The sequence below is a fragment of the Pseudoliparis swirei genome, chromosome 9 (assembly GCF_029220125.1).
Source record: "Pseudoliparis swirei isolate HS2019 ecotype Mariana Trench chromosome 9, NWPU_hadal_v1, whole genome shotgun sequence".
Taxonomy (NCBI): domain Eukaryota; kingdom Metazoa; phylum Chordata; class Actinopteri; order Perciformes; family Liparidae; genus Pseudoliparis; species Pseudoliparis swirei.
This window is the reverse complement of record NC_079396.1, coordinates 10,342,648-10,364,475: the sequence shown is the minus strand read 5'-3', so window position 1 is coordinate 10,364,475 and position 21,828 is coordinate 10,342,648. Positions and strand designations below refer to the sequence as shown.

General features: G+C 45.6%; 2 protein-coding genes across 8 annotated transcripts in view; both read left to right on the top strand.

Moving 5' to 3' along the window:
* Positions 1 to 11,364, top strand: part of LOC130199184 (forkhead box protein J3-like) — a 61,633-nt gene extending 50,269 nt beyond the window's left edge. For 3 of the 7 annotated variants that reach the window (XM_056422468.1, XM_056422465.1, XM_056422466.1), the window contains 3 exons: positions 5,565 to 5,837; positions 6,347 to 6,472; positions 7,620 to 9,453. In XM_056422468.1, coding sequence (XP_056278443.1) covers positions 5,565 to 5,837; positions 6,347 to 6,472; positions 7,620 to 7,738 — 518 coding nt within the window. In that variant the 3' untranslated portion in view covers positions 7,739 to 9,453. Of the gene's footprint in view, positions 1 to 1,339; positions 4,405 to 5,564; positions 5,838 to 6,346; positions 6,473 to 7,619; positions 9,454 to 11,283 lie in introns of those variants that run through there. The other 4 variants (XM_056422471.1, XM_056422469.1, XM_056422467.1 and 1 more) reach the window with 3 other exon arrangements.
* Positions 11,365 to 11,475: 111 nt separating this feature from the next.
* si:ch211-156j16.1 (uncharacterized protein LOC564557 homolog) lies at positions 11,476 to 21,502 on the top strand. Its single transcript, XM_056422472.1, has 4 exons — positions 11,476 to 11,856; positions 17,242 to 17,661; positions 17,975 to 18,083; positions 19,917 to 21,502. Exons 1-4 carry the CDS (start codon positions 11,793 to 11,795, stop codon positions 19,921 to 19,923), a joined length of 600 nt encoding a protein of 199 aa, XP_056278447.1. The 5' UTR covers positions 11,476 to 11,792; the 3' UTR covers positions 19,924 to 21,502.
* Positions 21,503 to 21,828: the final 326 nt, after the last annotated feature.

Sequence of the window (21,828 nt, the reverse complement as noted above, 5' to 3'; positions counted from 1 at the left end):
GCTGTGTACTTCAGCCTGTTTTGACACAGTGAGAATTGATGTATGGCTTATTATGCCGATCAGTTACTGTGATTAAACCATTATGATTCCTCTCTGAGCTTTCATATACATTCACCCTTGAGGCACAATATAATAACATCCAGTGTTGAAATAGTGCCCCTAATAATAGTCATTATCCTGCATCTGAGAGGTTGCCTTCTCTGTTTCTCTCTGAGACACACACACACACACACACACACAATGTCTTCCTCCCTCCCTCCCGGTTGCACGATGTGAATAATCCAATTAGGCCCTGGCTCAGTAACAGCCTCTTATCACGGTCAGCACACAAAGCCGGCAACATGCACACACGATGGATGGCGACGGCCGGTCTTACAACACACAGACTGCTGCTGCTGCTCTCTCTCCCTCTTTCTTTCTCTCTCTTTATCTCCCTCTCCTCCCCCCCCCCCTTCTCCCTCTCTTTTTATCTCTCTCTCTCCCTCCCTCTTCCTCCCTGCATCGCTTGACCTTCCTCACACCCTCGTAATGCCATCCTTCACCGCCTCTGGAGCAGGGTCCGAGCCGCTCGTCTTTGTTGATGCGCGATGGGAATTTGATTTTGAGAAATATCACGGCAGGTTGTGAATGGTGCTTTGGTGTGTCTTTGTTTGAAGAAAAGAAGGTGTTGTCGGTTCAGTGTCTCGTTCTTTGTCTCCAAATGTGAACAGGCATGTTGTCAAAGTGATGGTCTGTGCTTGTGATTCAGGTGGAACAATGGTGGCATCGAATTCATGGTGGGGATTTTCATCTTGGATTTTAGATTTTTTTACATAACTTATTTTACTTTAGTTGGATTTTAATTACATATAATTTTGTTATTTTGATATAAAGTTTTTCTCTAAGCTGTTTGGAGTTTGTCTGTAATAAGTATTTTCTGACTGAAGCATTGTTAGTCTCATGTAAAGCACAATGATATTATTATATATTAATAACCTTGGAAATCCAGAATATGCACCGTTTAAACTCAAATAACATTATTTGATCTTATAGTTAAGAACCTAATAACACAATTGTCAGAATTATGTAAAAGACTCCTATCATTTTAGATTTGGTGCAACTGGGCAGTCGTAGAAATGCCAACTTACATTTTATTTCATTACATTTCATGAGTGTGATGTAGCTTCAGTGAACGATTATAAAAGACAGACATTTTAGGTGAAGCTGTTTTGAAGTTATACATTTAGATAATGAAATCATTTAATCTTATAGCTGTGAGATACGGGGACCATTCAGAGCGATCTTCTTCTCCGTGTGTAACAGTTTAGCTCCATACCTTACTTTTTTATTTTTTTATTAGTTGTTTTCATCCTGAATTCCTGCGACCGACGACGCCACTGTCCTGTTGAGACTCTGCCCACTGTTGAGACTCCGCCCACTCCTCCTCCCCACCGCCATCTGCCTGATGGATCGTGGAGGTCTCCATCGTGGAATATGCCTACTATGAACTATTCATACACTCTGTCACATTCATTGAATGTATTTTAACTCTAAATCTGTCCTTCTGTACACATGACATCTATTGCATCTGTCTATCCTGGAGAGGGATCCTCCTCTGTTGCTCTCCTGAAGGTTTCTTCCCTTTTTTTCCCCCTGAAGGGTTATTTGGGAGTTTTTCCTGGTCCGATGTGAGGTTTTGGGGCAGGGATGTCTATGTGTACAGATTGTAAAGCACTCAGAGACAAATTTGTAATTTGTGAAATTGGGCTATACAAATAAATTGAATTGAAAAAAATGGAATCTCTTCTGCTTTCGAGTTGCTGCGCAGGGCTACCATTTTCACAAAGCTAGACCTGCGTAACGCCTATCACTTAGTCCGGACACCCCCACTGGACATTATGAATACCTGGTTATGCCCTTCGGTCTGACTAATGCCCCAGCTGTTTTCCAGGCCCTGGTGAATGATGTGCTTAGACATGTTAAACAAGCTGGTGTTCGTCTACCTAGACGACATTCTTATTTTCTCGAGGTCACGAGAGGAGCACATTCACCATGTCCAAGCAGTGTTCAACGTCTTCTGAGGAATTCTCTGTTCATTAAGGCAGAGAAGTGTGAATTCCACGCCTCTTCTGTCTCCTTCCTGGGTTACATCGTGGGACAGGGGATCGTGCAGATGGACCCTGCCAAGGTGGAGGCAGTGACGTCCTGGCCCATCCCTGACTCTCGTAAGCAGCTGCAACGATTCCTGGGGTTCGCCAACTTCTATCGGAGGTTTATCCGCGGTTATAGCACCGCAGCTGCCCCACTCACGGCCCTCACCTCATCTAAGGTCCAGTTCCAGTGGTCACCCTCGGCTGAGGGTGCCTTCTAGGGACTTACGGCCCGGTTTACCTCTGCTCCTATCCTCCAAGTTCCTGACCCCGAGCGACAGTTTGTAGTTGAGGTGGATGCCTCCGATGTGGGAGTGGGGGCCATCCTATCTCAGCGGGCTGCCAGAGACCAGAAGCTCCACCCATGCGCCTTCTTCTCTAGGCGGCTCTCTCCTGCTGTGAGGAACTATGATGTTGGTAACCGAGAGCTGCTTGCCGTTAAGCTGGCCCTTGAGGAGTGGCGCCACTGGCTTGAGGGGACCAGTCTGCCATTTTTGCGTTGGACTGATCACAAGAATCTAGAGTACATTCAGTCCGCCAAGAGACTAAACTCTCGGCAAGCCAGATGGTCTCTGTTTTTTTTATACGGCTTAACTTTCACACTGTTACAGGCCTGGTACCCGTAACGTCAAGCCAGACGCCCTGTCCCGCCAGTTTGTGGACAAGGGGGACTCCACCCCTTGTGATGACAACATCCTTTCTTCCCCAGTCTTGGTGGCCGCTATCACCTGGGAGGCAGAGGATAGAGTCAAGGCTGCCCTGGAGGCCCAGCCCGGTCCGAGCTCCTGTCCCCCTAACCGTCTGTTCGTTTCCCAGACCCTGAGGTCGGAGGTCCTCCAGTGGGCCCATAGCTCCAAGCTCACTTGCCATCCTGGGAGCCAGCGTACTAAGGATGCCTTGAAGCAGAGGTTCTGGTGGGTTACTCTGGAGAAGGACATCCGGGAATTCGTCAACGCCTGTCCTGTCTGCAACCGGCACAAACCTTCCCACCAGGCTCCCGCTGGTTTCCTGCAACCGCTGTCTGTGCCCCATCGGCCCTGGTCTCACATCTCCCTGGACTTTGTTACTGGTCTCCCACTGTCCAACAAACACACCGCCATCCTAACAGTGGTAGATCGGTTCAGCAAGATGGCCCACTTTGTGCCCTTGCCCAAGCTCCCCTCGGCCAAGGAGACTGCGGAGCTGGTTCTGCTGCACGTCTTCCGGCTTCACGGTCTTCCCACAGACGTAGTCTCTGACCGGTTGTGGAATTCCTGCTACCAACTACGCCACTGCCCTGTTGAGACTCCGCCCACTCCTCCTCTCTACCTCCATCTGCCTGATGGATCTTGGAGGTCTCCATCGTGGAATATGCCTACTATGAACTATTCATACACTCTGTCACATTCATTGAATGTATTTTAACTCTAAATCTGTCCTTCTGAACACATATTGCATCTATTGCACCTGTCCATCCTGGAGAGGGATCCTCCTCTGTTGCTCTCCTGAAGGTTTCTTCCATTTTTTCCCCCTGAATGGTTATTTGGGAGTTTTTCCTGATCCGATGTGAGGTTTTGGGGCAGGGATGTCTATGTGTTCAGATTGTAAAGCACTCCGAGACAAATTTGTGAAATTGGGCTATACAAATAAACTGAATTGAATTGAATTGACCGGGCCCTCAGTTTACATCCGTGTTCTGGAGGGAGTTCTGCACTTTAATCAGGGCCACAGTCAGTCTGTCATCTGGATTCCACCCGCAGACTGAGCGCAAGAACCAGGAAATGGAGACGGCCCTACGGTGTTACGGTTTATCGAGGGAGGTCTTACCGACACAGTTCGCCGTCTGCTTTGTTCCCGCCGCCGTAGAAGAGGGCTACAGTATTTGGTCGACTGGGAGGGCTACGGACCAGAGGCGAGATGCTGGGTCCCAGCCCCACATATCCTGGATCCAGCTCTCGGTAGAGAGTTTCACCGCAGCCACCCTGACCAGCCCTCCAAGGGCTCTGTGCCCACAAGGGCTACCAGGCCAGCCGCTGTTCCCTCCCTCCCTTCGGCAGCATCAGACATCGGGGAGGAGTCAGCTTCTGATGAGGACAACTCACCCGCCGATGAGGAGAGGGGGGAGATGTCTGAGGAGTATTAGTCCTCCCCCAGATCCTCTCCGCCCACCCGGCGTGGCGATTTTTGTTTTGGGACGTCAGGAGCTGTGCCTTTAGGGGGGATTCTGTAACAGTTTAGCTCCATACCTTCCTTTTTTATTAGTTGTTTTCATACGGTCTCACTAACTATCATGTCATTCCAGATCCTGCTTCCCATCTCGGCAGTCCAACTCCCTTCACCTGCCTCTGATCACTCCCTCGTTAGTCCCTCATTACCTTCACCTGGTCTTCATGCCCATCTCACCTGTTGCCCATTCCCTCATTAGTCCCCGTCTACTTAAGTTCCCTCACTTGCACTTGGCCTCTGCCAGATTGTTTTGTGTTCTTCTTGATCAAGTCCTCCAGCGTGAGAAAGTGTATTTATCTGTTCCCGTCTGTTTTGTTTAGTGATGGTGAGATGAAGCCTCATGAGGCATCGAACCACTTCAGCCAATTGGTTCGAGAAAGGGTTCATTTCTCGAAGCTTCATGTGCTCATGAAACCACCTACTGGCCAAGTGCATAATCACAGGCAGCTGTATCTGAACCACATAATGTGATGCATTGAATGTGTGTGTGTCTGTTATGGCTGTTGGGAATGAATGACCAAATAATTTCTGTAGATAAATTATCACATATGTGCATAATAAAATATAGTTTTAATGTATTCTGTGTGTTAATGTTCCCAAAATGGTAGTATCATATGATATGGCAGGTTGTGTAATAATGTTATTATGTCCCTTTAGGAATATGGCATGGGCTTAAGCAGGCAGAGGACAGTGAACGTGCTCGTGGAACTAGGAAGAGGGGACTGAATATGATTGTGTAACTTGGACAGTGATGTACAGGACAAGGGACATTTTATTCATTTTTATTCAGAAATAACAGTTTCTCAACAGTTCCATCTTATCACCTATCCTTCTCCCTCACTCTCCTAACTATTTCTCTCTCTAAACTCTCCAAACTCTCAACCAACAACCCACATGTTGAATTGAGCCTGAGGGGTTTATATTGCTGTCAAACCTCCCGGCAATATCTGAACCACTTCCCGAAGCAGTCACGTGGTACAGCCGGGCAGCGAGGCTTCGGACGTCATCATTTTTGGCTCCTCCCCTAAATGAAGCAAGCCTCGATACGCGCTTCGAGGAAACGCCTCCTCCATTACTCCACACACGCTTCGAAGCGTCGGCACATCTCGTAACAACACTAGTTTTGTTCCTGCCTGTACTTGGAGTAAAGTTAATTATTTTCCAGTTCTGTCTCCTGAGTCGTGCATTTGGGTCCACCTTAATACTCCCGTGACACCGTGTGTCTGACAGGTCTGAAGGAAAGCATGCGGCAGGCTGAGCTCAACAACTGGTCGCTGGACGCCGCCCAGATGGCCGACCTGTGTTCCTCCATTAACCAGTTATTCGCGGCCACGGGGGTCATCCCCCCGCAGGGCGCCGCCCACCCACAACCTCAGGGCCCACACCCGACGCCAGCTGGAGCACCGCAGCACCCGGCTCAGCCACACGGGGCGATGCACCCGAAGGCCAGCCAGCACAATCAGCACGGCCAACACAACCAACACCACCCACACATCAGCACGGGTCAGTACACGGAGCAGGGCTTTCCACACGTGTCACTACAAAATACAGTTAAACATACACGATACAAAAGCTGTAATTTATGAGTTTATCTCACGTGTTACTCCAGCTGTCAGATGAATGTAACGGAGAAAAGAAATACAATAGTTCCCTCTACTTAGGAATGGTATTTTAAAACTGGTCCTAGTTACCGCCCACCTGTGACTGTCAGCATTCAGACTTCCTGCTGCGACGGGAGCCGAGTTACAGTCGCTCCCCTCACTGTGCCATTGTTTTCATCAGTATAGATTTACAAGAGAATGGTGGATGATGGCAGCTGGAGTAAAGATACGGAGACGAGGAGACATTTCACCAGTGGGAATTCCAGCACATTCTGTAGGATTTCTCAAGCTTAACATAATATGGCAGTAAAACTGTGTGCAAGCGATCGCAGCGGAGACACATAGGCTTGTGTGAAAGCCGGGATACTAATCTGACAGTTAGTCATTGCCCTTTTGTCTGTTCTCCCACAGGGAACATGTACATCGACTCGAGACAGAGCATTTCCTCTCTGATGGGCCCACCAGGATACCCCCACATGCCTCCCATGAGCAACACAGCTCCCACCATGACAGGTGACTCCATCGCTCTCTTAGCAGGTCAGGAGGAGTGTGTGTCTGTGTGTCTTTGTGTGAGTGTGTATATGCAGGTTTACGTCCATGCAAGCGTGTCTGTTCATCAATATCAGAATGTAAACAGTATAACGTCAGTATTTGATAGTAATAATATGACACCATCGAGTAAAAACCAAGATGCAGTATTACACATCAGCGTTCAGAAAAAGCAGAAAGAACCTATAATTATTATTATTTTTTTTAAATCAAGTTTGGTATATTTCAACATATTTATTAATATATTTTAATCTGTGCATTGAAGACCTACTATAAATATACAAGGGTGTCACAGAGTGGCTCAGAACTAAGTATCAGGTACACTTAAAGGGTTATTGCAGTAATTTGGCGTTGCATTGAATGTTATTCCCCAGTATGGTTCAATCTGTAAAACAAACTGGATCCTACATTTCACAAGACGCAAACGAGTCCTATTATTATTATTAATCCAGATTCACGCTAGACATTATATGACCATGATCTTCAGGTATACAATATGTGGATAGATCAGAGATCTATATTTATTTGTATTATAGTTTTGTCAAAAAACTATAAAGTAAAATAAATAATAATTCATTAAATGTCAAGTTTTTATGTGCCAGTTTAAAGAGTTACTTTTTTATTTTATTAAGCACCCATTTTTAGCTCAGAAAATGCTTCTGAAGATACACATTTTTCCAGCATGCATAATGCAACACATATAACTACGTCACACATAGTAGAATCAACATCTTTCTGAAAAAAATAATATTTCAAGCCTCGTCTTTTATTGCATCGGATTAAATGACAAGTTGTCCATGGCATTTTGTCCACCCTCTATATTTATTTTGAAAATGTAATTACAACAGTGTGTCATTAAATTCAGTAAGATGTTATGCTAAATGACATGCATCTCCATGATAGAATAGCCATTTGTTTGTAGGTGGATGAGGATTTAAGGCGTGGCGGATTGTTAGATGCTGTTACGAGCATTTCTGTGGAATGTTCTACTCAAAACCTCTGTTTCCTTCTCTTCAGTCCACTCCCAAATATATCACTCTGATATATGATGCAGAAGTGTCACTGAAATGTCCATGGGTGTGCAACAGTAAAGTATCTGCTCGTGTTTAGCCTTCTGCTTTCCATCCATGTCCAGGTCATCTCAGCCTGCTGAGCCAGCAGCAGCACCGGCTGCCTCTGGGCCACTTCCAGGTGAGACGCATGCTCGCTGCAGATGACATCCAGGACGACTTTGACTGGGACTCCATCGTCTAAACCTAGTTGTAGGGGAAGACTGAGAGACTGGAGATGAGAGAGATGACAGGTGAGGTAATGAACCTTTCACTTGTGTGGAGAAAAAAAACGACAATCCAACGTGAAACAAATCGAAAGTCATTTTTCTGATCTTGCTGGCCTTTTTTGCCGCCGCCGCCGCCGCCCCCCCCCCTGCCGGTTAAAAGTGGATGTTGAGTCTAAAGACAATCGTTCAAAACAATGAGACACGGGATTGGACCAAGCCGAACTGCACACACCACACATCGTCCAAAGCAAAAATGAGGTCTGAAGGTCTCTGAGTCTCATGTTGGGTCCCCCAGTGCCAACCCGGTTACAAGTCGCCAAAGTGTTGTCAAATCATCTGTGAATTATTTTTGTTTCCGAATTTTTTTTCCTGCTAAAACTTGTGTGCCATGTCTGCAAAGTCTCAGCGCGCGTGTCTGAAATGAATAGAAACTTTGTCTTTTTCCAAACTCCCTGCAGAAAATCATCTCTCACGAACATTCAAGAAACTATTTCATCCTCTCCTCCCTTAACGCCTCTTTGTTCCCTCTAATACTGGGCATCTGTGTGGCTCTTTACAGCTACAGTTGGAAGGATGATTTATGAAGAAGAAAGAAATGATTGTGCAGCTGTTCAACTTGAATCTGTCAGGTTCTTGTGACGGGGTGAGGCTCCGGCGCAGATTGACAGGCTGGACGCAATATAAATAACAAAAAAAGCACTCTTTAATGAGGCAAAACAGTTTACAAAAAAACAAGGTCCAAAAGGGGCAGGCAGAGAATCCAGGTTCAGGGCAGGCAGGGTCAACGGGCAGAACCAGGAACACGGACAGGACGACGGGAAAAGGACACGGAACTATAGACGACAATCCAACAGCAGACAAGGGAAAGACTGACACAATATATAGGGGGGGAAACACAGGTGTACGACATCAGACAGTAACGAGACAAGTGGCTGAGGGCAGGTACAGGGAATTAAACAATTAAGACAGAGAAGACACAGAGGAGACATAGGAGACACGGAACACAGGAGAAACAGAACAGGGTGTTACAGAATCAGTGGTGGTTGAGTGAAGCACCACCTGCTGGTTGAAACCGGTCCCGTTTTAGCTTCCTTTGCCCAAAAGAGTTCGATGAGCCACAATCTGCTCTTTCTTCATGTTTGTTCTGTCACGTTGGAAAGTCTAACATTTTATTTTAAGTGTCGTCATTGTGTGTGTGTGGAACAGTCCATGGTGCCATGTGCTCAGGGTGTTTACATTCATAAACCACATCGGGCCAACACAAAGCCATCCACATCTCAGTCCGTGAGGTCACTGTGTTGTTCGCTGCCCTCAGTGATGACTTCCAGGTGGCACACAGCGAGCCTCCTGGGGACTGCGGTCAAAAAGATTCAAATCTTCATTTGTCAGCTTATAAGCTAGCTAATACTGTGGAATAGGCTCTTCAGTTGCTCAAACAACAAACTCTAATTCAAATGAAAAGGAGATGCTGGCTGGACTTGGACTTTGTTAATAACGATGCCATGTAATTCAGTGTTTCAAAGTTTTATAATTTTGGGAAAGTGCATATCAATTATGACCAGGCAGAGAAGGTCGGCCATGATTTCAAGACGCCTCATTGAGGAGACAACGAGCAGTTTTTGCACAACACCAAACTTGATAGCATCTTGTGAACAGAAATAAAAGAAAACCGTGAACATTTTATTTCTTTGTTTCAAAAGACATTTAAAAAATAATTTTAAAAAAATAGATCAACAAAGGAGCAAAAATAAAACAAAAGTTTAAAAATCTTTTCTTACTGTGATGTTTAATTTTGTCTGTGTGTACAAGTGTGTATAGTCTTCTCAGATTTCATTTAGCATACAGCTCCTTACAGCTCAAAAAATATACATAAGAAATAAAAAAAGTAATTTGTTTGTATTAAGTACAAAGTGACATTTGGGACCTTAAAGTGCTCTTTCTTTTGGAAGATCTCAGTGATTGTTCCAATGGTCTAAACAAGGTCTCATTGTAAAAAAAGAAAAAACAATACTCTTTATTATTGCCATTTAATGCTGTATTACAGTGACCAGCATATACAGGACTGTCTCAGAAAATTAGAATATTGTGATGAAGTTCTTTATTTTCTGTTTTTCTAAAAAAAAAAAAAAAAAAAATTCTGGATTCATTACATTCTGGATTCATTATAAAAATATTGCCTTTATTTTTGATTTTATTATGATTTATGCTTTACAGCTTAAGAAAACTCAATATCCTATCTCTAAATATTAGAATGAAATGAAAGTATACTAGTAGGGTTATTAAACAAACTTGAATGTGTCTAATTAAACGAAAACACCTGCAAGGGTTTCCTGAGCCTTGACAAACACTCAGCTGTTATAAATCATTTTTTCTTTATAAATAGATTTTTTTTTAGTTTTAAGCTGTAATAAATAATCAGCAATATTAAAAAAAAAAAAAGAGCAATATACATATTTCGTTTTGATGAATCCAGAATAGAAGACATTTTTTTTTTTTTTTTTTATAAGAAAAAAAAAAAAAGAACTTTATCACAATATTCTAATTTTCTGAGACAGTCCTGTATATATATATATATCGTGTGTGTGTTGTCCATGTAAATAACAGTGTGTTACTCCTGTTTGCCCTTGAAAAACACAGACTGAAAAAACAAACGGCAAATGGAGAGTATTTTGTTATCTGTCCTTCAGGAGACACAGTATGTACATATCTTCAGTATATTGTAAATAAGTTATTAAAAAAATGGCATTGGCGTTTTTGTGTTATAAATAATCTGTGTTTAACAGCTAAAATCTGTTTCAGTGTTTATTAAAATGTCATCAACCATTTTTACTGCGCAAACCTCACATCTGCTGTCGTTATTTGTGATGGACGCGTTGCTCTCGCGATCGACTCGTCTCCAAATCCAACACGTTGCTTTTGTCACAACGAGAGTCAGATACTTCAGGTCAAACCAAAGCTGAAGGAACCGAGCGAGCCGGAGCTCTGAGCTGCGCTGACCCTCGCAGCTCGTTGTCCAACAGGTGTCAGCCTCGTGCCAAGCAGCAGCTTGTTTGCCCTCCATCACACGTAAAGCCGGCGGACCACCCATGAAAGTCACACGATGTCCTAACTGTATTTACGGCTCCGTTTCACCAGAAAGAGCAGCGCTCTCTCGCTTCCTTCTGCCAGCCGCAGACGTACGCTCGCCACTTCTCTTTGTGGGAACGAGGTGGATGCTTTAGCGATACACATGCAACACAGGTGCTTGCTTATATCACCGTTTTCTTTTTAACCGTTAGATTCACTTAAAGATGCTGACGGGTGACACTTATTGAAGCTGTTCTCTCTCTCTCTCGGCTCTTCACTGTGTTTACATGTTGCTCCATTCATTCAGAAAGCATTTTTTATTTGCCTCTCTAATCGTACGAGCCAGCCAATGATGGCTTGAAGTGGTGGTGTTGTCCTGAAAAATAAGTCAACGGTGTATGTCTTGGTATTTCCAAGTGTGTGTGTGTGTGTGTGTGTGTGCGTGACATTGCAGGGTTTGCAAACAGGAGGGTTGGCTGTGCCCCAAGAGGAGAGCACGTCCGGCACGGGGCTGGACCACGAGGGCTGAAACCACCTTACTGCCCCAATCCGGACTCCCTCCTCCCAACCCGCCCAGCCCACCACCAGTACCAGCACCCCTCCTCCACTCCCAGCTCAGTCCCTCACTCTCTTTGCTCTCTCCTGCTGTGTGCCAGTCCCTCTCTCCCCTTTCACTTCCTCAAAGTGGCCGCAGCTCCTCTCTTTTCTCTTGTCCTCTCTACATCCCTCCAGCACTCTCTTTCTTGCCGGCTCTGCTCACTCGCCTCGGCAAGTTAAACGGATCTCGGGCTGCGAGTCTCTCAAACTCCCTCTGAAGACTTTATTTGTACCTCTATTTTTTGTTCTCCCTGCGCTCCTTCACCTTCCCCTCCGGAGAGGCCGGTTGGTGTGTGTCTGGCGTGTGCTCGTGGCCCCGAGGGACTCCCTAAAGGTTGTGACCGGAGGAGAAAAGCTTTCAGCACAATGAATGTTCAGCTGCTGCTGGTGTTGGCCCTGGCCGGCCCCTTCTGCGCCTTCACACATGCAAGTAAGTGAAGTCTTTGCTGCTAGCACACTGTGTCCCCTCACTCCCTCTGCCTCCATGTGCCCACCCCGCACCACTCTTTGTCTGTTTGAATCCCTGTCGGACTGAACAATAACACTGGGAGCCGGGTTCAGGAGGGAAAATAAACTGCATTTTGATTTGTGTATTCATTCACTGATTAATGAGGTTTTTGAAGTGCAACTGATTTTCAATACTTTCAATATTTGTGCGCGTGTTTTCACCGTTGGATCCTCGCCTGAAGACGCTTCTGCCGGCTGTCGCCTTCTCTTATGTTCCAGTCTCTCCGATGAGAACCCTGATGGAAAAGCAAAAGGGTGCTGGTTTAACAAAGGGAGCGACGCGAGGGGGAAACTCTGTGTGGATTTTAACATTCGAAACTCCCTCTGTCTCACTTTCTCTCTCTCCCAGTATTCTTGAGCTCTGGAGTAAAAGTTTGATTTGCAGACAGCAAAAGGAAACGTGATGTAATAGCGGGAGCTCCGCTGCCTCGTGTCGTTAAATACTTGGCAGTGGCAACGAGAAGAAAGGAATATCCTTTGGATGGCTCCCAAAGCAGTGCTCAGACCCAGCGAGGGAGGGATGGGGGCTGTGATGTGTAACGTACACCGTACACATTTATCTGAAAGCTTCTCTTACATTTACTTCCTCCGCCCCGTTTGTATGTTTTCCCTTTCTCTCTTTCTGCTTACTGCCTCCGCCTTGACCAGCAGTGTTTGCCCAGGAGACGCAGCAGGCACGGGGGTGTGGCTGAGGCCTCGGGGAGCTGTAGGGCTGTGGAGTATATTAATAGAGAGGCTCTATATTTAATCGGGTCATATGGATGGGAGACGAGAAGAGGGAACACGCGATGAGCTTTAAGAGGCGCCCCACCCTCCTTGACCCGCATGTTGTTGGACCATGTGGCACGCTGCCCCTTGGCATTTACCCATCTTTGGTGGGGTATCAAGCTTTACCACCTAACCCCCGCCCCCGTCTCTCTTTCTTCTCCACCGTCTCTTCACAGTCCTCCAACTCTCTGCCCCCTTCCCCTGTTGAGCCTGATGAGCATGTACCTCGGGGGAAACGTTGGTGTCGGCACGAGGGGAGCAGAGAGGGGCTGGCTCTATTTTTAAACGACGACCTTTACCGGTAGGTGACGACTTGTCTGCCCCGATTCAACGGAGGTTTACTCTGGGGAAAAACAAGTCAGAAAGTCTTCCAAAGAAAAGAGAGACTACAAAAATAGCTAATTCCACTACTGTGCTTCACAAACAGGGCTTTTAACTCCCTCACGCCGGCTCACTTAACTAGCAAACCCCAGACATCCTGTAAAATCGTCCACCTCCTCCCTCACATTGCTGCCCCCCCACCCCTACTCTGCTCTCCTTAATGAGTTTTGTCTGCCGCTCTGGGCCCATAACGTCCCTGTCACATCTGGCTGCTGAAGAGAGGTCAATGCCCTCTGTCCGAGCCCACTTCTAGAAATAACTCAAATGTTGCGCTCATACTCCAAATACGAGACAAATGCTGGTAAAGAGTGAGCATGAGGAAAAGAGAACTTCTCATTTCAAGAAGAAGAAAAAATGCGCTGTCATACTTCCAAAACTTTCCACAAGGAGAAAGAAACATCTGTTTATGGAAAGGAGTCAGACGGTTTTAGCCGAGCCCTGGTGAGTGTAGCAGAGCTGCAGAGTAGAACCCAAATGTCCCAGTGGAGATGTGTTTGTCTCCTCTGGGCGTCCTGACACTAATGTCTCGTATCTCTGGCACCTATGTGTGCGTCAGGGTGAGACATGGTGCAAGAGAAGGTAGGAAAAGAAATCAAGCTGCTGACTAAGGAACACTTACACAACTGGGTGGGTGTGTATGATGTGGGAGTTGCACTTTAAGGTTAACAAGATTTGATTTTGGACCCCTTGGTAGCTCACAAGATAGAGCTGGTGCCTTTAAGGCCGAGTCCTGACCGCAGGGGCCTGAGTTTGAGTCCGTCCCAGGCTCTGTGCTGCACGCCATCCCCTCACTCCGCCTTTCCTTTCTATCTCTATATCTATATCAAATAATGCAGAAATGCCCAAAACATCATCTTAATAAAAAAGTGGCTTCTTAATTGAATTGTAGGTCGGCAGCGTTTGAGTTTAGTCTCAAAGTAGAGAGGCGAGTTGGCAGGCTGTGTGATGCCACAACATGATCTTTTCATTTAGTTATTTCTCAGTGGTTGCATTTAATGTCATCCCTGCCCGGATTCGTTACATTTGAGGTATTTAATCAGCCCTGTTGGGGCCTAAGATTAAAGGCCCACTTGATCGCGCTCTGGACCAGTCTCTGCCCCTGGCGATAGAGTCCAGATGGGGCCTGCTGCCTGTTGTCCTGAGTCACACCAGGAGGGGGACAAAAACTAAATCCTGTACGAGTGTGGAGCTCGTTGTGTTGCGTCTGTGATAAGAAGGCTGAGAATATTCCACTCCAGCTTGTCTCCTACTTATAAATCCCCAGTGTGTATTGCATAGCACACCCCAGTATCTCCACAGCGGACTCCTACTGGTTGAGCAGTGGAGGTTATGCTGCGCGGCATCTCCTCAAAATGTGCTAAAAGGGGCGGGGCGCCGATCTCTCTCACATTTTCCTCCAACGCAGCGAAAACATTCTTGAGCTCCGAAGGTGGACACACTCCCTCACACCGGCTGCACGGACCCTTCCCCTCCCACACAGCACTGTGAATTAGTAGCTCTCACACACACCCACACCCACACACACATACAGGGAGGGGGGGGCCTCAGTGACAGCTGATTGTGATCGTAATGGATGGAAGCTGCTCCTCCCTCGTATATATCGGTGTGTCCCTCCCTCCCTCTTTTCACTCTCTGCAGGTTTTATGAGTGAAGCCCCACACGGGGGCCTCCACAGCTTCTCGCTGTACAACTTCTCTTACTTTTAACTCTTTTTGCCAGACCCACCTTTTACACTCCATCTCTCCGTCCCTCGATATACAACCACATCCCATCCAGAAACCTGAGTGGAGTGACATTTTAAATCCTGCAGTCACAATGACTCCTTTGTTATTTTAATTACCTTCTGATATATTTTTACAGAAAGCGTTATCACCAGTTGTTTGTAGTTGCCTCGTCTTAACTTGTTCACAATAAGTGAGACATGTAACGGGAGAAAGTGTGTTTTCGTAATTCCGATGAATCGACCCTTTAAGGCAGTCAGTGCCTGAGACGGCCATAGGTTTACACACACACACACACACACACACACAAACGGACACATTTAGTTGGAACTCACTGGCACTTTTACACTTGTCAAGTGTTGATGATTTGGGGCTCTTTCATGCTTTCCATGGAAATGGAGTATGTGGCCAGAATGATGTAATCGAGGGTAAAATCCCCTGAGTGCTCCGGCAAACATTTGGAATAATAAAGACAACACCAAAGTTACGTAAATGTTCTCAGTTTAGGATTGAAAGAAAGAAAAAGAGCCGTCGACGGCTTTTGGATCTGAGTTCCCTCACAATGTGCCACAAGTTCTGAGCCTTTAAGCAGTTGACATGGTGCCCACACATCTCCACATCTCCAGATATTGACCCTGACTCAAACCCCCCGTTGATTGAAGTCCTCGCCAGATTCAGGGGTCCTGTCGTGATTGTGATCCTATGGTCCCCCCCCCCCTGATGTGTAAAAGAGGGTCAATTGCACGCTAACAGCTGCACACATCTCACCAGAGACGGGCCATGTTCACAAGGAGATCCGGCATCAGAAGGGTCTCGGGGCTGTTCCCTGAGGAGCTCCCCTCCACCCCATTGCTTTCCCTTCTACCCTCCCTTTCTTCCACTCCAGGGATTCAGGCTTCTCGAAGGGTTCAGCTGCAACAAACCTATCCTTAGGGAGTGGCCGGGTCAGGGAAGTTAAAAGAGGACTGTTCCTCACTAAGCAGCTGTATTAAGCCAGAGTCGTGAGCACAGTGGGGAGGAAATACTCCTCAGAGCTAATTGTGGGAACTGGACACATAATGAAGCAATTGTTGTTGAGGAGGCGATTATCCAGTGTACTGCCATACTCTGTGAAGCGCAGACCCTTTATCATCGCTTCCAGGCTTTCCAAATAAACAGTCTGAGTTGTCTTAAAAAAAATAAAAACCTTCAGGACTCACAGTGGGCACACATATCTTGTTATATTTATCCCGCCTGTTGCTCATGAACATGCTAGCCGACGCAGAACTAGGAATAACTTCACCGGTTGTTGGACCATTCAGGGTTATTTTTACCCCTGTCAGGAATTCTCTATCATATCAAGTATTTAGAACAATTGGACAAAACCGAGACGGAGGGAGCGTGATGTCAGACGCTAATATTAGAAGACTGGCGGGTCTCTCCAGTGAGTGTTTTCAGGGTGAAGTAGTCCTTCAAGGGAAAGAAGAAGTCAACGTCTTGTCAGTGGAAAGTTAACTGTAGACCGTAATTTCGGTGCCACACTGAAAATCTACCTCCTTAATTTTGAAGCGGCGCTGTCCAGGCAAAGCTTTGAGTTGTGGCTGCGAGGATGTTGAACGTGGGGTTGTTGGAGGTAAATGATGAGGTTGAGCTCTGGCTGCTTCATCGTCCAGACCTTGATGAAAGACAAGAGGATAAATGCATGTCTTTTGGCAGATGGTAAATACAAAATGGGAGCCTCCATTTTACTGCAAGTGCTCAAATTATTTTGAGCTCATACAAAAACTTGATTTTAAGTAGTTATTATTATTCAAAATCGTTCTCAAGATTGATATTATACTACAATTCCAGATATTTTGATCTAATACAGAGAGAAAAACAAAATCTCTAAATGTTTTAAAGATATATGGCTGACATTTCCTCAAGGTGTTCCCGTCAAACCTGCCTCGGTCTTCCTGCAACTGCAAATCTACAACTTTGTGGTGTCTCTCTCACGATCAGGCGTTGTACCAGCAACCCCAACCGTCACATGTTAAGAGGCTGAGGGTTAACAAGCTCTCCTCACAGGCAACTCACTCCACAGGAAATGAGGATGTGGCATGCCAACACAGAACCTTTAAGACGGGATGGAGCGGATGTGGATTTGATGACGTCACAGGGTGTGGGTGTCAAGCTGCCACGGTGCTGGTGATGGGAGGATTGTTACGAAAGAGTGTGGGAAAGAGTAAAGCTCATAACATCATTATGTCTAAACCGTCTTGTCCTTTTTGACATTTTTTGCATCCACCTTGAGAGACCAACGTATCGGCATGCTGCACTGGGTCCCCCTGACGAGGGGCATCCGATATTCTAATGTATTGTCCCTTTATAAAATCACACTATTCAGGAAATCATGTCAAATATGTAGCAATGATTTTACTCGCGTGTATGTGAACCCATCTGTGACCTCTCTCCCCCAGGCCCCACAGAGATCCCCAAAGACCTCGATGTTGGGACTGTAGCAGAAACCGTACCGGAAGTCACAGGGGCTACGAAAGTGGACTTTACTATAATCACCGGTCCTCCTGTAATCGATCCAGCGGTGGCAACAGAAGTAGTCCCAACAGAAGTAGTCCCAACAGAAGTAGTCCCAGCAGAAGAAGTCCCAACAGAAGAAGTCGCCGCAGCAGAAGTTGTCACCGAGGCGGCGCCTCCCGCCATCACAGTCAATACTGAAGAGGTCGTCGTTGAAACGGAGGCCGCTGCTTCTGAGGCAACAGAACCCATCATCACTGACCCCCCTGTCGTGGAGACCGCAGCCCCCACTGAGACGGCACAGGTCGAGGTCCAACCCACGGGAGCTTCCATGGCCGACGTGGTCATTGAAGACGACCCAGAGGGTGAGGAATGTGCGGGATGCCAGCTGGGGTCGTGCGACGGTGGTCAGTTTGAAGTCGGGTGTTATTATTGACAGAAATCAGACAACAGACCTCCTCGTGTGGCGGTGAGTGTGTTTGCAGTGCCTTAAATGCCTCCAAACATGTCTCTCTTCTATCTTTCCCTCGCATGTCATTCTGTGTTAATAATCTACCCTGAGATACAAAGATGACGTTTGATTGGGAGAATATCTCAACATATAACATTAAAACTAGTCATCACAAAATCCAACTGAAGTCTGAAAAATGTGCCGACTCTTGTCTTTCCGTCCCGCAGAGGGCCTGAGTTCAGGCCAGGTCGTCGGCATCGTGATCGGCGCTCTGCTGGCCGTTGTCATCGTCATCGCCGTGGTGATTGCTGCGGTGAGGAGAATGGGAAAATACTCGTAAGTACCTCATCTCTATTGGTGGTTGCACACAGAGCTGGAGTACATGTGAATGCAGGCGGTTCTACTGATGCTGGGCAGTGAGTCACCACTTCAGGAGGAGTCTAAATGTGGAGCGAAAGAAACGGCGTTTAGTCGTCACCGACTGATGAAACGACACGGGGCGTGATGTCCGGGGTCGTTCTGTGTGGGACGGGGTCCTGGCAGGCTCAACGTTAACTGTGTCGCGTTTCCACCATAGTCGGTCTGTGCCGTTACATTTTTGAACGTCAATCTTTCACCGTGAGAGTAACAGATCATCAAATGACGGTGACCCCCCCCCCCCATGAAAATACTGCCCTGTCTTGCTAATGATGAATATTTCTTCACAGGTCGGCCAAGAACAAAAAACCTTCGAAAAAACTCAGCGCTGTGGTTTCTGTAAATGGCTCTATTTGATTCCTTCAGCTAATCACTTTAACCCCTTCAAGCCCAAGTCCTAATTCACAGATGTGTAACAGATGTGTTCCCCCCCCCCCCCACTACTTCTGCTGACAGTCCCACGGCCTTTATGAGGAACATTGGGCCTTCATGGCGACACGTGGCTCTGCTTGGCCTTGAAACGAGCTTGTTTATTGACTCTGTGGCCAGCAGTCATCAAGCAAGATGTTTTCATATCAACTTTTTGATTTCATCCCTACAAACAGGATTTGTGTTTGTCAGAAGTGGGGCAGCAACTATTTTGTTTTTGTCTAAGGAACTAATAATCAGTATTTTTGTGATTGTCGGCCTATTTTAAAATAAAGGTTTATTTCACAGTATGTCGACTGTGATCTGCGCTGACTTAAGCTACTACCCTAAATCCAAAGGCTAATCTTGTCAACTCCCGTTCAACCTGGCTTTAAAACAACTTTCCTCCCTTTTAAAGGTTTTTATAAATACATCTCTCACGTAAACCTTATGTTTCTTTTTTGTAAATTGACCTACATCTTTAATCTTTTAATTAAATCTAAAAAACTGTTTTTACCATCCATATTGTTTTCAATGTCAAATTAACATTTACACCATGAAATGACACTAAACTCAACAAGTGTACAGATTATTAAAATTGAATATAAATTGAGCCTCTGATAATGTGGATACTACGGAAGCCCTAAATGGACATGATTCAAACCGTTTTAACATTGTTATCTCCAGATCTTAATCACATTATTTTGTGATAACAAAATAACTAACTTTGTTATCTCTAAATAAAAAAATAATGAAAACGTGAAAACAACGGGCTGTTTTAAAAATGTCCGGGTCAAATCGGATGAAAAGGACGATGACAGACTTGTGGCTGAGTGACAACGTCAGGTTTCTAAAAATGAGGCGTTAACAAGACAATAAATACATATATGGAAGGAAGGATACCTGGATTCTATTCAGAAGTATGAAACTTCTTGCCTGTTTTTCTTATGAACTCAAATATAAAAGTACATTTATGAGTACACAATAGAGACATTTCTGACATCAAGCATCTCTTAACTGTATCAGTTAAGAGACTTCCCAAAGTAAAAGTCTAACATTTCTCCTGTGACAGTTACATTCCTCTTCAGATCAGAAGTCATGTCAGTGTTTCCCTGCCAGCTCCATCCGGGCCGTCTGAAAGCATTTACAGTCGGCTGATTTGACGCAGACATAATAAGAGAAAACAACCTTCTTTTTTCCCCGCGATAACAAATGAATTATCTGGTTATCTCGAGATAACGAAGCATGTTTTTTTCGAGATCGTGCGATAATCAACGAGTGATTGAGATCAGGTCCGTTTAGTGGTTCCCTCCTCTGTCTGACCCTCTCTCTTTCATCCCACAGCCCTTGAAGAAGAAGTCGGTCAAGCAGCAGGAGCGCCCAAAGTTCTGGCAAATCTGAACTACTGAACTGTGACGTCATATTAAAACCAGCACGATACCAGAACTAAACTAATCCGCCCAGGACTCTGGACTGTTGCCAAAAAAACGATGGGGGGGGGGGGGGGGTGTTAATGTATGAACTGTATGTATGTGAGACGAGAGAGGGTACACGAGCAAACATCGTCACTTTCCCTTCCGGAGCCGCTGATTAGAAAGGCTCCCGCCCCCACCCCACCTACCTCCTTACTCCCTTGGAGAAAACGAAGCAAGGTGACGATGGCAGGATGTAAATAGGAATTTGAGGCCTTTTCAAAAAGCATTTTGTGAAGAAAAAAAGAGAGAAAGAAAGGTAAGAGATTATCTGACATCCAGGCATAACACCTCCCTCCTTTAAAAGAGTGACTGATTTAGATTTGCATGAAAGTTTGAGATATATGGATATTAGTGACGAAGAGAAGGAAAAAAAAGGAAATGAAATACAAATGGAAGGTGCGAGCAGTGGAGACTGCTAGAAATACCACAGGATGTATATACAATGCGAGGGGACTACATAGTATACAGCGAATGACTTTCTCATATGTTGCAGTTGCATAGGCTAGCATTTGATATTATGGAACACACAGTACATCCAGGCAGGCTATTGTTGTGGCTAACAGACCGTTTGAAGCAGCCCTGAGCCCCAGTTAAAGCGTTTCTTCTGGTGCAGCCAGAAGCCCTGCTGTGTTGGCCGACTGTATGAAGCACCGTGTGCAGAAGTTGTTTTGACATAACACACTCGGGAGCTCTGAGGGCGAGCACGGAGCCAACGGGAAGGAAAAGGCACCCTCGTTTGCAAGAGTAATGTGACATTCTGCCCACTTTAACACTGACATATAAAAACCTAATACATATCTGTGAGATTTAGCAGAAGGGTTTGTGCCACTGTCTCTGGTATTCTCGAGGTAGTTAGGAGGACTTTAACTTTTGAAGTGCATTATTAATGTGAATTGACTGTCCCTTTTAACTGCCACCCATTCCAGACATATCAGCTGGTCTGTTGTTCCTTGTGGCTTACACACAGCCCTCGGTGATTAGACATAGTGATAGCATTGTCTTGATGTCTTCATAGTACTTCTGTTAATAGTTAGACGACCAGAACAGCCATACAGTCTTTAAATTGAGCTAATCCCTGATTGCGTGCACAGGAGGACATTTTATAGTTGCACTTAGTTTTAGTGCACAGTATTAGGCAGTAAAGCCCTATTTAGTTATATTTGTATTTGTAAGTGTGCTAAATGGGTGTACAGATAATGAAGTCTCAGCTTCGCTCCGCTTGCTTTACAAACTCGTTTAATATGTGCACTGAATGAGTGATGTCATGTTTAATGAATAGGCTTTAGACACTGCAAATGTTTGCAACGACATGTCTTTGTTTCCTCTGCTTTGCCACGTATCATCAGTTCTAGGCCTTTCAATGTGTGCCTTCTGATTTGTTTGAAGCCTTTTATTTAATTGCAGTGTTTTTGTTCATACTGTTTCAATAAAAAATGGAAAACACTCTAAAAGCTCTCTCTTGTCTTTCGTACCTGATGTCTCTCAATCCCTTTTTTTCGAAAATCCGGTACTTGTCCTCGCCGCCTTCTCTCAATTAGATCACATAGTTACAGTTGCAGCGCCTAAAAGTCAATACATCTTTGAGCGGCACTGTATTTGGTCTTCGGTCGGGCCAAAAAACCGCAATTCACACACATCATTAAAAGCTTCCACGGGGCAGCGGTCCACTCCGATTGGCTCGTTCAAGTAATGCTTCAGATTTTTAAAACCAACTCCCCTTCCGTAACAAACGGCACCAAATATGGAAGAACGTATGTCCTCGGACCGTTGATTCGGTTGAG